The following is a 15,062-nucleotide window of genomic DNA, read 5'->3' on the forward strand; positions in this document are numbered from 1 at the left end:
TACAGTAGCAGTATTGGCTTTTTGTATTTGTTTGAAATATTGGCCTTACTAGTATGCTTCCACTGTATCTCAGAGAAACATTTTTTGTTAGTAGTAAATACTACGAGGAGGAGAGGAAAAGATATGAGCTGCTTCTATTTTTAAATGTATCTAAAAGATCAGTTTTGTGCTGGCCAGCCTTTGTTTTGCCATTTCTTATGTAACAGAAACTTTGGGGGGAGGAGGAACTCTGTTAAGTGGAAGTCTTGCAGTCCTCTTCAAAAGATCCTCAATACTTCAAAAGTTGCATATATTATTGATAAGTCACAATTGTTATAATTGGTTTCAAATGACTTATGAGAAAAATTTTGATGGTGACTTTCTGTAGGGAATTACAGCATCTTGTATTTACAGTTATGTCTTAGTGTTAAAAAAATTACATATGGATGCCTCATTAGGTCACCAGAGATGCTCTTTAATGTGTTCTGGTTTTGTTCTAGGAATAGTCACATAGATCATCAGCATCAGGAGTATGTGAACCTGAAACATCAGATGGAGAGGAAAATCTAAGAACTGGAAGGAGAGCTTGCTTGTTAGAAAGGGGTATAAAAATATGGACACGCATTGTTGTGTTGCTGCAGAGCCATCTAGCAATTCTGGTTTAACATTGTTGTAGTTACATAAGCTTTTAGTTTTTGTCCTTTTTTTTTCATGAATTGATGAGATTTGTAATGACAATTTAGAAAATTATGCAATGCTTGTATAGTAGCTGTTGGTTTGCCTGGCAGCTGCCCCTTGCAAGGAACTCTTAAGAACGTGTTTCGTAATCTGATACTGTGTAAAATCGTTTTCTGTAGACAGCACATTGCTAAATCTGTTAGCCATGGAACTGCAGGAGAGGTCAGCATTAGGGGGTGGAGGCAGTTTCAGTGGGCTGGGTAAACGTTTCTTGTTATTCTCCTCATTAAAAGGCTTCCCCATACACACTTCTGCCTCTTACATTGCTGTCCTTTCATCAAAAAGGGTAATTTTACTAAGAATGAAATTCGACCTTCCGAGTGTGATACCTTAAGAGGAACTTTATACCTCTCTGTATTCTAAACTTTAAAGAATAATGAAGCCTGCTTTCCTTTGCTTTTGTGAAAAAAATGTATTTGATATTAAAATTACTTTTAATTGTTTACATGAGTGTGTATGTGAGGAAGTCTTTCCCATAGCTTCCTGTTTCCTAGCAGCACTCTTGTCATTTTTTCTCCAGTGAAATACAGAAGCTTAAAATCATTTAGGTTGGAAAAGACCTTTAATATCATTGAGTCCAACCATAAACCTAACAGAGCCAAATCCACCATTGAACCATTGTCTGCAGGTGCCACATCTGAGTATCTTTTAAATACCTCCAGGGATGGTGACTTAGTCACTGCCCTCGGAAGCCTGTTCCAGTGCTTACTTCTGTTAATGTTTGTTGGTTTATATTTAAAATTTTACTTTTAAGTTGTGTCAAAAAAGGCTGATTTTTTTTTTATTTACATTTTTTTTCTATAGCTGGAGACTGTTCAGTCTAACTTGCTAACTTCTTTTAACATACACTTCTGTCTTATTTTAAACCTGGTCTTTTTTTTTGTGTGTGTGAGTGCATGCTCAGGAAATTAATCTGTAAGTGAAAACTGAGTATCCAAGTCAATATTTTGTGCTCCATGGATTCCTACAGTCTCTTATTTGGGACACCTAACATAGCTCTGTTTCAGTTCTTCCATTACTGTGAAGAATATTTTCAATATGGTAAAAGAATATGTTAAATGGAATAGATTGCCTGTTAAAATGGCTTCTTTATGAGTCATCTTAACCCAAAACAAGCCAACTTTATTTTTAGGATTACCTGATCCTATAATTAGGTGAGATGATGATGTTCTTTGTGCTAATCACAAAGTCAGTTATGTGATAAACTGGAGTTAAACTCTGCAGTGGCATAAGAAAGATTCAGCATTGGTCATAAGTCCAACTAAATAGTGGCAATAGAAGCTGCAGATGAGACATAAAAGTCTGGAAATCTTGCTATGCAGAAGAGAATGGAGTCACAGTGTTTGCTTAAGAGAGAAAGACGCTCTCATTAGGATGTAAGTGACCTGATTTATCTTGTTTCATAAACTGTGATGGAAGAAATTGAGAGCATCATACCATTTTTGTGCCCAGTTTATTTATGTGAAAAGCTCACAGTAATTCATGGTTAAACAGGTACCATACCTGAAGTACTGTGTCAGTTCTGGTGCCCACAACTGAAAAAAACACATGGACAGACTGGAGAGGGCCACAGAGGTGACTGAAGGGCTAGAGAACATGCCCTGTGAAGAAAGACTAAAGGAATTGTGTCTTTTCCTGGAGAAGGCTTGGGGGGACCTTGTTGCAGTTTTCTAGTATGCTACAAAGAGGATGGAGGATCTCCCTTCACAAGGAGCCCCATGGAGAACACAAGGGGCCAGGGGTACAAGTTGCACTGGGAGAGGTTTCATCTCAATGTAAAAAAGATTTTTACAATGAGAACAATTATTGCTGGAACCATTGTCCTAGGGACAGGAAAAAGTCCTCACCCCTAGAGGTTTTCAAGGTATGATTGGACAGGGTACTAGATAATCTCGTCTAGGTTCCTTTACCATGAAAGTTTGGACCAGATAATCTTTCCAACTCAGGCTGTTGTATGTTCTATGTATATTATTGCAGCAAAATTTGTAGTAAAATTTCAATGTATGCATATAAGCATTAGTTTTATGATTGATGTAATCAAGAAACCTCTCCTCAGGGCTTAACAAGAAAATGAGATCATGCAGAAAAGTATCTGGGAACAACACACCAGAAGGACTTCTTTCATAGCCAGCCTGGAAAGTGACAGCTGCCAGTTGAAGAAGACGACTGGAAAATAAAGAATTTCTGCATTTTGTATGACTGGAAATACTGGTTTACAGTATGCATTTGGTTCATGAAAAAGTCCCTCTGAGCTCCTAATTAAAAAAGGTTATTGGATAGTTTTATGTTCAAGATTTCATCACTTACTTAGTTAATTGTCTTAAGCAAATATATATTGACATGGGAGAGTGGTTGTTCTTGTATGTAGACTTCAAAAACAAATTGTGGGGCTGATGATTCTCATCCGATTGAGATTTCTTAGGAGTCTGCTTCTAAAGAATTCCAAAATCAGTCAATGCATGGACAGGAAGAGAAGTTGAGGGCACAGCTGGCCAAATTCCATAAGGATGAAGAATAGTAAAGATGACTAAAGCTTTGTTTAGAGCTTTGTCTAAAATGACATTTGCAATCAAGCTTATGAGCCCCCTGGAGTCTTGACAGCTTCATGTTTTGAAAGCTCAGCTTGTGTTGAAACTGGTCTTGAAAGCTCGTAAATTTTGCATATGAGTTTTCTCTCACTTTGTGCACCTCTGATCTCTCTTTCCTAGTTGTGTTTTCAATGTATGTGTGTGCAGCAGCCTTTGAGCTTAGGAATTTTACCCTGACAATCCAACAACTTAAATTCCTAGCTCTTTTGTTTCCCATTTCCATTATTAGCTAATGGGAAACATGCTGTGGATGGTATTGCTGAGAGCAGTATTGGTGTTGAGCAGTTTACGCCAGCTTTGCTGAGGTGACCTCCAAAGATGATTCTAAATACCCACAGAGATGGACCCTAGAAGACTGCTGAGCTCTAAAAAACCAAGATGCTTTTGTCCAGTAAAATACTTAGAGTAGAATGTAATAAATTGGGAAAATAGAAGAAGGAAAGAAGATGAGGACAGTAAACAAGGCTGAGATTTAAAACAAAACCAAAAAATCAAACTCAAAACATCCTCAGTATTTATGCTGCTGCAATCAACAGCTTCTCTGTATGTATCATAGGTATAAACAAATGTCTCTGGCAGCTGAGCAAGAATGGATACTGGAGCAGAATAAAATGCAGGCAGAACTGGACTGGCAGCACCTCTGCAAGAATGCAGAAAGTAATTGGTATCAGAAATCAGAGGATCTAACACAAAGCCTGTCTTCAGCAAGAGAGCAGGTGAGAATTTCACATTAATGTTTTTTAGGAATCATCTGTTGCATGGAGAGATACGGAGATTTTCTGACCATGGTGTTCTTCATGGGAGGCATTACCTCAATTTTCTTTCAAAAATCTGTAAAATGGTAATTCTATATTGTGTACAGCAATTCAGCAAATATAATTGATGGGAGACCAGATTAATTTTAATGGACAGTCTCTAATAGTGGCCTTTTAGCCCTTGTAATAGTCAGGTTGGCTTGAGAGATGCCACTGCTTTTCTCTTGGCATTGTAGCAGAAGAAATATTTCTTTTAGAGCAGCCCATGGCCAAAAAGAGTTTCAGATCACAGCACAGCTTGAATTCTATCAAGGGAACAATATTACTCCTGGAAAACTCAAGAGTATTTTTGTAAGGGGGGGGAGGGGGGCAGGGAATCCTATTTTGTGAAGTGTACAAGCTTCTGTTTCTGAAAAATGAAACACGTTTATTGCTTAGAGACTGTTATACAATGGGCTAACCATTATTCTCAATGACCAGTTGCCTAGTAAATTCCTTAGCACAGAGAAAGCAGTTGTTTCCAAAGTATAGAATGCATTTACTCTGGTGTTTTACTTTACCATCATCTTCCCAAAAATATTGATAGGTATCAATGGGTATAGGATGGGAACACATCTGAGAGATGAATCAGCGTTGTATGTATCACATACAGAAAATGAGACAACAAAGCCAAGTTACTTTTCTGTGAAGACAGTTTTTGACAGAACCAAATGGATGTGCTTTAAGTCCCTGTCCTGTGACTTAAAATATTTTTTCTTCTATTTTTTCTTTCTCTCGCTCCCTTTTTCCCCCTCCCTCCTCTCCATACACTTTGTACTGATGTCCTCTGCATTCCCTCCCTCCTAGTTTGAAGCTGATCTACAGAAAAAAGACTACAAGTTGCATGAAGACTGTTCTTTCTGCTTTGACTGTTGAGAGAGAGCAGACAATGCAAACATCGTTTAATCACAGTATTTTTACCTGAAGGAAACAGGGTCAACACTGTCTTGAATTAGGTGAATTCATTCTGACAACTTTATGGGGCATTTTTCCATTGCACTTTTTTTTTAAGCAGTTCATCTGTTTCGTATGTTTAATTCAAAATACAGACATATGTAGGCTGGAATACTCATAGATTAGGTGTCATAGGCTTCATTATGGCTCTGATCTATTACTCAATGGCAAAAGGAGCAAGCTGTATGTACAGTTGCTCCAAAACAAAAATGTACTATACCATCATGGCACATCAGAATGGAAAGAATTAATTTCTGGAAAGTTCCCAAGGGTCTGTGTTAGTTGCAGTTCAGGGTAGATTTTAAAATTGTAGTTAAACTTTCGAAGCAATGCTTTAAAACAGTAATTTGTCAGCTGTTTAAAATAATGCCTTTTATTTCGGTGTCACAAAAAAGTTTTTCTTTGATTGCTACCTATTAAAATACATCTATCAAAAGAGAACCATTAAAAATTGCAGTCGTAATGCTGGTTTGAAACCATGCTGAAGGATAAGGCACTGCGAGTAGAAAATTGTCCTTTGTAAAGGAATGAAAGTAGAACGTGCTGCGGTGTGCCCTGCTGGGCAGCTGCAGATACTCGACAGCAAGCAGTTAAGAGTGTATTATCAGAGCTTGCTGATAAGAAAAAGCAGTGTTACGCAAGCCTAGTGGTTTCTGAACGCAGAAAGTGATGTATTCAGGATACTTTGTGTAAATATTTTTATAAAATAGACAAAAGCAGACTGCTTGCAAAATCTTACCATAGAGCAAGTTGGTTTTCCACTTCAGTTTCAAACTAGACTGATTGTAGATTGATTGCTCAAATACCAAGAGAACCAGGACTGGGGAGGGGTTCTTTTACTGTTCACGTTCATTGATTTCTTCCACTGTAACTGACTGTTCTTGTTGGCAAGACTTAGTTTCCATTTTAATGCTTTTCTTTCTCTTGGTAATATACTCTCTGTTTTGTACTTTTAGCCTGTAAGATAAGCAGTACCTATCACAGCAAAACCATTTTTATCTGTTTTATGTGAAGGGCTCTTGTTTAAAAAACAAATGCCAAAAAAAAATATTAGGAACTAGAACCTTTCATCTTAAATTTTCTGTACAAAATTAATTGTAAACAAAGAGGGAAAGTGATTTAAAGTTTAAAATTGGTAAAAATTGTGTCAGTGAGTTTTCTTAAAGAAGGAATCATTTGTTAGCTACCCTCTGGTTCAGATGACTGAGGCAAGAACAGTTTAAATAAACCCTAGTACCGTATCTTCAGCATACAGGCCCTTTCTTCAGATTGGTTTGAGACGCCATGAGGATGCTTACAAATATTGCAATAGTCATTCTTGACTTTAATTAACAGAGATGTGACACACACCAGCCTGGAAAATCTTGCTTGTAAATGATTTTGAGTATGACTTAGGCCATGTCTGCCTCACTGGAGCATGCTGATAATATACAAGTGCACAGATAGAAGATTACTTGCAGTAGTTCTGAATGATTATGTGGTGTTCTGTCTAGACCCTTTTCTGCTGGCAAAAGTCTGGAACTCCTGTATTTCTGATTGAAACTGTGATAATTAATTTGTATGTTGCAAGTTGAGATGAAGTTCTGGGCTCCAGAAAACCCCTGAGTGATTTGATACCTACTGGTGCCTTTCCCTTCATGCCTTTTCAGTCTCTTTCCCTTTTCTTCACCTTAACAGCCTCAGAGAAATTGTAAAAGCAGAATAGACATTAGCCTCATCTTATGCATACCTTCTACTGTTAGGGCAGGAAGAGCCACAGGAGAAAGAGGCTGTAGGGCAGCTGTTGTCTTTGTGACAAGGAAATTTAATTTGAAGGCTATTATGTTTCAGATCATGCTTTCACATTGCACTCACAGACCAGACTTATGACTGGGGAAATAAGGAGACTGAAGGAAGTGTAGAATGATGGAGGAGATGAAAAAGGAGTAATGTTTGAGACTGTGCAAAGCATAAATACTGATACTGAAGTGTTTTTCTGACGTGTCTTATGTGCAGGGTCTTACGGGTTGCCTTTCTCTCTCATGAGGCAGACCTGCTGCTTTGCACAATTTAAGGTTAGGGTTGAACACAACAAAACATTTTTTGAGGCTCAGAAACGTAAATTAGCAGCACTTGATACAAATATTCCAAATGGTCTTTTCAGAAACATCTGATGTGGACTGTCTGTGAATTAGGATTCATCTAGTGACTATAGGAATGTGTAATCCACAATTGCAGGGCTTTCTAGTACTCTTGTACCAAACAGTATCTGCATTTCTTAAATGGCTGATGACAAATGTTTCCATCAGCTACAGAGGATTTTACAGAAGTAGAATCTAAATTCTGCATTCTCTGTTTGGATGAAAGCACAGTTATAATACACTGTCATCAGTCTGATGTAACTTCTTTAAACTGGTTTGCAGTCGCACTCTGAATGAAGAAAGATTAGAAATAAATAATGTCAGCACCCTAGTATCCTGGTCCTTATATTCCATGGATCCTACTAAAACTTTTTCCTGATGATTGTACTGGAATTTCAAGGAAATTCCGTGTGGAAACACCAGGAAACATGTTCTCCAATCAATGTCTTGTGTTTGGGTTGGTGGTTTTTTGGGGGGTCTTTTTTTGGTTTGGTGTGTTTTTGTTGGTTGGTTGGTTTTGGTTGGTTGTTGCTGTTGCTGTTGCATCTGGTTTTCCTTTTCCTTCCCTCCCCCAAAATTGCAAATTTGGAAATTGAAGAGGCACATGAGAGGAAGCTTTTCCATATCTGTCCTTTTTTTTCTAAACATATGTTGCTGACTATTGACAAGAATTAGATTCTGGAACTAGCAACCTTTGGTGTAACAGGGTAAAGCAGTTCTTACACTTTGTGGTCTAGAATGTTTCACATTCTAGTTGTGATTACACCATCATTTTATTCACACAGGACTACCTTTCCAAACTAAATCTCTAGAATAATCTGTAAGGTTGCATGCAGCCTGTGGAGAAAATGCTGAGCAATTCCTACTCAAAAATTTCAGAAATTGAATGATTCTGGGATTACTCTGAAATAAGCAAGCTGCTAATATTTTACTAATACCAAGTAGGCTTTTTACAGAAGTTAAACCAGCTTTGGCAACTTCGCCTTTGTCAGTTTCTTCAGTTCTGGAAATCTAAGAATGACGTTTGCTCATCAATTCATATTTGTATCAAGTACAATTCCAGAAGTCAGGCTTCAAAGCCTTTGTGAAGGCAGAGCTTCAGTTGTTACCTGACAGATGTTCCTTTTGCATTGCTCATTGTTAGCTTATCTGTAACTAAAGTACAAACAGAAGATACTGCTACTTATCTTAAATCTTAAGGGCTGAAAGGTTTTCTAGCTGTTCTCTGTTGTTCAGGTTGTCTAGGTGTAATCCATGCACTCCTTCCCCTTTTCCAGTTTAGCAAAGTATGTCCAGCTTCTTCATGTTCTTGTGAACAAATTATCTCCAATGACACTTTCAAGAATTTGGCAGGTCAGAAAAGTGACTGCTGTTGAACCAGTAAGTTCTTTAAGGAGATGGGTTACCCACACATGGAAGAGCAGATAGCACACTTCAAAGAACAACAGTGATAAGACAGAGCTATCTCTGTGGCTATTCTCCTCCCCATTTATGCTTTCTCCTATATCTCAGGTTCTCTTCATAGCACTTTTTTCCCTGACAAATCCCCAGAATAACCAGATGTCATTTTTCTCTTTCTATGGTTCTTTTCTCCCAAGTCTGTTCATGGATTAAAAGTATTAAGATCTCTGTGTGGTGGTGTGGAGAAAATGTGTTGCTCATTAATGAAATGTGTTGTATTGTTATTTTACAGGTATTTCAGTATGATGATAACATTTCTCTAAGCAAAAATATTCCTACCTTGGAAATAAAAAGGCTCCAGGAGCAGAATGCCAGTCTTCGGGCTGCTGTTGCACAAATGAGGAAAGAAATGGAGAGTCTTGATAAGCAGATGTCTTCTCTGACAGAAAACGGACAGCTTGCAGAGCAAGGTAACTCCTATTGCCACAGAACTCTAAACTCAGTTAATGAAGTGTAGGTGTGGTGGTCATGACCTAGGAGAGCTATCCAGCCCAGGTGTGTGTATAGATCATGACTCTGGGGTTCTCAAGGTTCCACAATACATCAACACACAGAGGTCTAAGAGTCTCAGAATTTCTATATTACAAATTACTACAGAACTATTATTAGTAAAAATAAATATACACACACTATAAGTCATTACAAAATTACTGTGAGGAAAGTAAATGTGTGTATATATATTTCAAGAGTAAAGCAAGTATACATATATTACAAGTTATTACAGAATTCCAGATAGTGAAGCAAATATATAGAATCACAGAATGGTTTGGGTTGGAAGGGACCTTTAAGGGTCACTTAGTCCAGCCTCCCTGCCATGGGCAGGGACATCTTTCACTAGAGCAGATTGCTCAAACTCCTGTACAACCTGGCCTTGAGCACTTTCAATGATAAGGCATGCACAACTTCCCTGGGCAATCTGTCACAGTGTCTCACCACCTTCATTGTAGTTTCTTCACAGGAGAAGTATTCAGGCCCTCTGATCATATTAATGGACACCCTCTTTAACAAGTCTATGCCTTCCTTACAAACCTTTCCTGTGCGTGTGCCTGTAATATATTACATAAGGTGCTATTGGTGTGACAGTCACCACACCACTCCCAGAAGTGGGGGCTGAATGATAATGGGGGGAAAAAAAAGTCTCATTTCAAAGATGCTCTACATCACTGAATCTTGAGTCAACCAGATCCCCCAGTGAGGGTCAGGTCTGTCTGGGAAACTTCATGCAGGAAAGCTCTTTCAGAGAGGCTCATTTTGGGTGGGTAGGTAGGTAGTAATTTTTTTTTGTGTAGGTATGTAAATGAGCATAGAGTATCAGTTCCAGGTATAGTTGTTGCGATTCTTGTTTTCATGGAAGGTCAGTTTGTTACCACAGTTTCTTTGACCTGCATCCACCAAGCTTTCTTTGTCCTGCTACTATGGCTGAGTGCTAAGGAAATGCCCACTAACAAACAAGAGTAGTCTTTATTTAATAAACAATAAGCATACTCTAGCTTTGTTAATAATGAGACATTAATAATCAATTAAAATAAAACCTCTGTTAAATAAAAAACAAATTCAAGCATAGTTTTTGTCACAGGCAACTCAGTCCAGTTTTTTGAAGATGATGTTATCCAGTATATAATAGAATTATGGCAGTTAAAGTTGGGCAGTATCCAAGAGATGCAATAATCTCTGTCAGCTAATAAACATAAGTTTTCAGAAATGCGTTATCTGTTTTCTTTATGGCTGAAATACTTCATTCAACTAATTTTTCTTGTATCCATTTTTTAAATTTATGGAGATTATATTCAATCAGTAGAAGAAATTGTAATATTAGATCTGATATTTTTAAGAAAATGTAATTTGGAGGGGTGCTTCTGATTTCCAGAAAGTAACCTGTTCTTTCCCACAACTTGTCCATGTGCATCAGTAAGTTGGGACTCACATTTTTAATGGCACTAAAAGAAGAATTGTTCAAGATTAGCTTCCATTTATTGGTGATATTTTTTTCAGCCGTGACTGAAAGAAGCTGCTGTACTTTACATGTTCTTGTTATGTTCAGTGTTGCCAGTTTCCTAAGAATGATTACCTGAGGCAGTATTGGGAGAAATAAAAACTTCTTTGTGCTCCTTTGCCCATGAATTGACCTTTCTCATGTGTCATCTCTATTCACTTTCTGTATTTGGTAGCTGACTTACGTTTGCATATTTTAGGACTACTATTATTTTTCTATTTCTTCAGGTCTGTTCACAGTGTATCTCCTTAAGTAGTATACATGCATAGTAATAGAACGAAAGGCCAAAGCAGCTGTTGCTATGAAAGCCTAAACTGGATAAATACATATATATTTATATTATACTTCTCTTTTAGGTTTATTGTGCACAAACAGAATTTCAACTGAAACCACTTTGAGCAATACCAAAGTTAGCTCAGTTAACTTGGATTGTATGGTAAACCCAGGCACAGAAAAGGTATGAAGAGGTTTAAACTCCTGAAAATACCTATATGTGCATGTGTGTGTAATTAAATACATATTATTTTTATTTGAATAAATATTAAAAACTCGGGCAGTATGTGCTTATGTGGTTAGCTAGTAATGAGTGTAAATTAAATGAAAGCCAGCAGTGATTTATTTCAGCCAGACTTAGGCTCATTCTGTCCTGGGAATACATTTTGACTAGCTGTCCCCTGTCACAAATCACTCCTGATCTTTCAAGCCCTTTTGGATATTTTTTCCCCACTTGCAAATTCTCAAACTGCAGTGTGTCGCCTCCTCAAGTTTTCCGCTGTAAATCCGTATTTCAGCCTTTTTTTGAAGTGCCAAAAACCTTTCAATGCGCGTTCTGATCAGGAGGGAGGAAGCGCGGGAGCCGTGTCCCCGCGGGCGGGCAGGAGCTGCGAAGCCACGCTCTCTTATCGGCCCCGCTAGGGGCGCCAGCCACCTGCAGCGAGCGCGGGCGAGGGGCTCGCTGGCGCCGGAGCGCCCTCGCACGGCTCCAGGGCTTGCAATGTCATTCCCATCGCGCTGCTGTAAAGGGCAGGACCGACATCGGCATTAGCTTGCAACAGGCGTCTCTCTGAAACGGTAATAACTGGAATTGAAGACTGGGACAAACATCGAATACTACGTAAGGCTGAAGTCACTGTATGTTCCCCCCTTATGTCTCCCAGGGACTTCACGGTGTAGTAAATGGAGTCTCATGTATGATAGGTTAAAACACAATGAAAAAATAAGGGATTTCTAATTTTGAGGTTACCTGTAAGATCTACCCATAGAAGTTGCATGCTTTACTCTTACTGTTAAGACTCAGCAGTAACCATCTAAGTTCAAGAAAATGGAAATAATAGCCAGTTAATAAATAAGGATGAGAGGTGGAGCCTCTCTCTCTGGAGGCATTCCAGACCTACTGGGATGGTTCCTGTGTGACCTGCTCTAGGTGGCCCTGCCTTAGGGGCAGGTTGGACTGGATAATCTCCAGAGGTCCCTTCCAGGCCTAGTGATTTTGTGAGTGTTAAAACTAAGAGCTTTAAGAACTGAAATAATACCAATGATCAAACAAAATTTGGGGGCCTTAGGAACCTTGTGTGAAAACATGCACAAGCCACCAGCCACAAATCGTGTTTAACCTTAGTTTTATCTTTTTACTGAACATAGAAGGAGATCTGTCTGTTCCTGCTGTCAAATTATAGTTAGCAAATCAGTGTGTGGCAGTGTAGACAACATAGATTTATATTTTCTTTTTGGCCACTTCCAGGATTAGGTGAAAATTTAATCTTATACCATCTATTCTTTTCTGTTGCAGTAAACATTTTATGAACGACTGTCGAAGATGCATTCTCATTTTCTTCAAATTTCTTTAAGTGGGGATAGAGCTTTAAAAGAAAAGTAGGGAGTGGCTTTGCGTTGGAGACAGTAAGATAGGATGGAACATTCTGTATGCCAGAGAGTAAACCTTTGCTAAACTGCAATTGAGTGCTCAGGGCCAGATATGAGAACATTTTTCAGGCAGCGGACTGCTTTATTTCTTCTTCCTTGCTACATAGCAAGCCTTCTTAGGCATAGACTGGCAACTGGAAACAGTCTTGTTACAAACAATTGGCAAAACTTAATCAGAATTCCTTACTGCGTATTAGAGTGCTTATCTCTTAACATTTTTTTATACTGTCTCTGTGCTGCTTCCATTTACCATTTATTAATTACATGCTAAGGATGTTCTTAAGGCCATGATTAATTACATGCAAAAATATCCCTAGCTTGGGGAGTTCAGAATCTGTTGAGCAATAATGGTAGCTAAAAATAGGGGAGCAGATATGAAGTCAATATGAAGATTTATAGTGATAGGGTTTTTTTCCCATTTAATATAACAGAGGTTCTGGGACCATAATCTCAAAATTACTATAAAGCTAAAAAGTAGCTAAAGAAGTGGAACGTTTATGTGGAAACTAGTAAAATAGGCATGTAGATTATTGCATGCATGTGATTTTTCTTCTCTTCCTTTCATATCAGCTCTGAGGAGAGTTTTTCCTCTCACCATTTTTTTGTACCAGCTTTTCTGTGTTTTGTCTCTTTTGTACTGTAGAGTTTTACTCTGGGCATGGAGCTAAACATAGAAAGATTTCTGAATTCAACTCCTAACTCTACAGTGTACAACCTCTCACCTGAAAAAAAAATCTTCTGTGTAATGCTGCTGAATGTTTTTATGAAAAATTCAGGAAAAATAGAAGTTTAAGCAAATGGTATTCTTCCCCCAGCTCAGTGATGTGCTTTTGTATCTTGGTGAAGTGAAGATGGTACATGGTGTGACAACCAGTGGTACTGTTAATTGTTCACTGCCTTGACATCTTTTTATGTGAAGTTTCAGTGTTTTAATTTAACAGTTCATATGATGAGAGTAGAATGTGATTAATTTGTGTCTGCTTTGGTGTAAATTGCTGTATGTACACCAAAGTGGTGTTCTTCTTTTCTTTCACCTTGATACCTTCATGTTTTTATATTCTAGTCCTGCAGTAATGTTTCCACCTTTCTCCCCCATAGTGTTTGTGTACCTGTATGCTTTCCATGAGTGTTCTAAAGGGCTTCCTCTTTTCTCGTAAAACTGTCCAAAGAAATGAGAATGGGAGTTGCATGAACCACTAAGGCAATGGTGATTGGGTCTTTTGAGTAAATATTTTATCATAATGTATATCTGCATAAAAAAAAACAATTAAGTTTGCAGAGACAAAACTATTTTTAGAATCTTTACTTTTTACTCTTCATCCTTTCTCTTTAAAAAAAATGTTTTAAGTTGTATTTACCTCATGTGTGTATGCATACAATGCTTATACAGAGAAGGGTTTGCGATAGTTTGCTATCTGCAGTAAAGTGTCTTCTCCACATTTTATTGTAAAATTAACTGCTCTTTAGTTTACACTTATACAGTGTTTATCCTATGTATGGTATTTTACACTTACAGTTAACAATATTTGTGGGAACATCCCAGGCTGTTACAGTGTTTCACCCTATATTCCTAAGAACAGGTTTCATTTGCCCCTTATTGTGAAGAAAATTCTAAAAATGGACCCTCAAAAATGGCTATAGATTTCAACTTTACACTTTTTCTTCAACTGGCTTCTAATGTGTGTTTGTAGAAATCTCTAAACCTACAGACTTCAGTATCAAAATATTTATTATAAGCACTGTCTGTTTTTTTCCAGGGGCCAAAAGCCAAAGTTATTGAAGAAAAGACAGTAGATTTTGGACAAAAGTATCCTGACATAGGTCCTGGTGTTGGTCTTCGGTATGGTGTCAGCAGCACTCTACAAGGACTGCAAAATAAACTGCAGGAAGCAGCAAGACAAATTTCTATTCTGAGTGAGGAGAAGCAGCAGCTGATTGAAATGGGAAATGGACTCAGGGCAGAACTCAGAATGGCATTAAAGGAAGGTAAATTTATTCTATAAAAGAGTGCAAGCTTATGTATTCAGAATAAAACCTGGGAATCAGTTCATCCTTTGAGCTCTAATATGAGGACAAAGTGCTGGACCTGACTGATTCTTGATCTGTATAATTTGTGTGAGACTGGTGTGAATTGTTGCAAGGACCATTCTGTGATAGGAGGTACTAGCACAGAACAATAAGAGCCTGTAGGCAGTAACTTTTGCTGATGAGCATCTTAGATGAAGGACTCCCTGATCTCAGTGTGGGAAATAGAAGTTGAAGAGCAGAAAAGAAGTAGTTTATCCCTTGGAATAAAAACTAATGCTTCGTGAAAGTGGAAAAGAAAGCAGAATAAGCTTATTATAGAGTAAACTTCAATCAAGAGTATACATAATGTAAGAAGATTTCACTGTGGACATTTAAGTTCCATTCAGCCATTTCTCTGGCAAAGAAGCAAAGGAGAAAAACACAAGGCCCGTTACTGTATAGCACTGAATCTGTCTGCAATGAGAAGGAGGGTATTTTGTTTCAC

The 15,062-nt window shown here is 38.0% G+C and overlaps 1 protein-coding gene across 1 annotated transcript in view; it reads left to right on the forward strand.

Annotated features, from left to right (window-relative positions):
- The window catches only part of CCDC57 (coiled-coil domain containing 57), a 34,349-nt gene that overhangs the window by 1,695 nt on the left and 17,592 nt on the right, over positions 1–15,062 (forward strand). Inside the window, exons 2-5 of the mRNA XM_061377277.1 lie at positions 3,862–4,021; positions 8,867–9,044; positions 10,984–11,084; positions 14,308–14,536. Coding sequence (XP_061233261.1) covers positions 3,862–4,021; positions 8,867–9,044; positions 10,984–11,084; positions 14,308–14,536 — 668 coding nt within the window. The remainder of the gene's footprint in view (positions 1–3,861; positions 4,022–8,866; positions 9,045–10,983; positions 11,085–14,307; positions 14,537–15,062) is intronic.

This window comes from Neopsephotus bourkii, unplaced genomic scaffold, assembly GCF_033783945.1.
Source record: "Neopsephotus bourkii isolate Nb327-2 ecotype Australia unplaced genomic scaffold, CSIRO-AGI_Nbou_v1 NB_1749, whole genome shotgun sequence".
NCBI lineage: Eukaryota > Metazoa > Chordata > Aves > Psittaciformes > Psittacidae > Neopsephotus > Neopsephotus bourkii.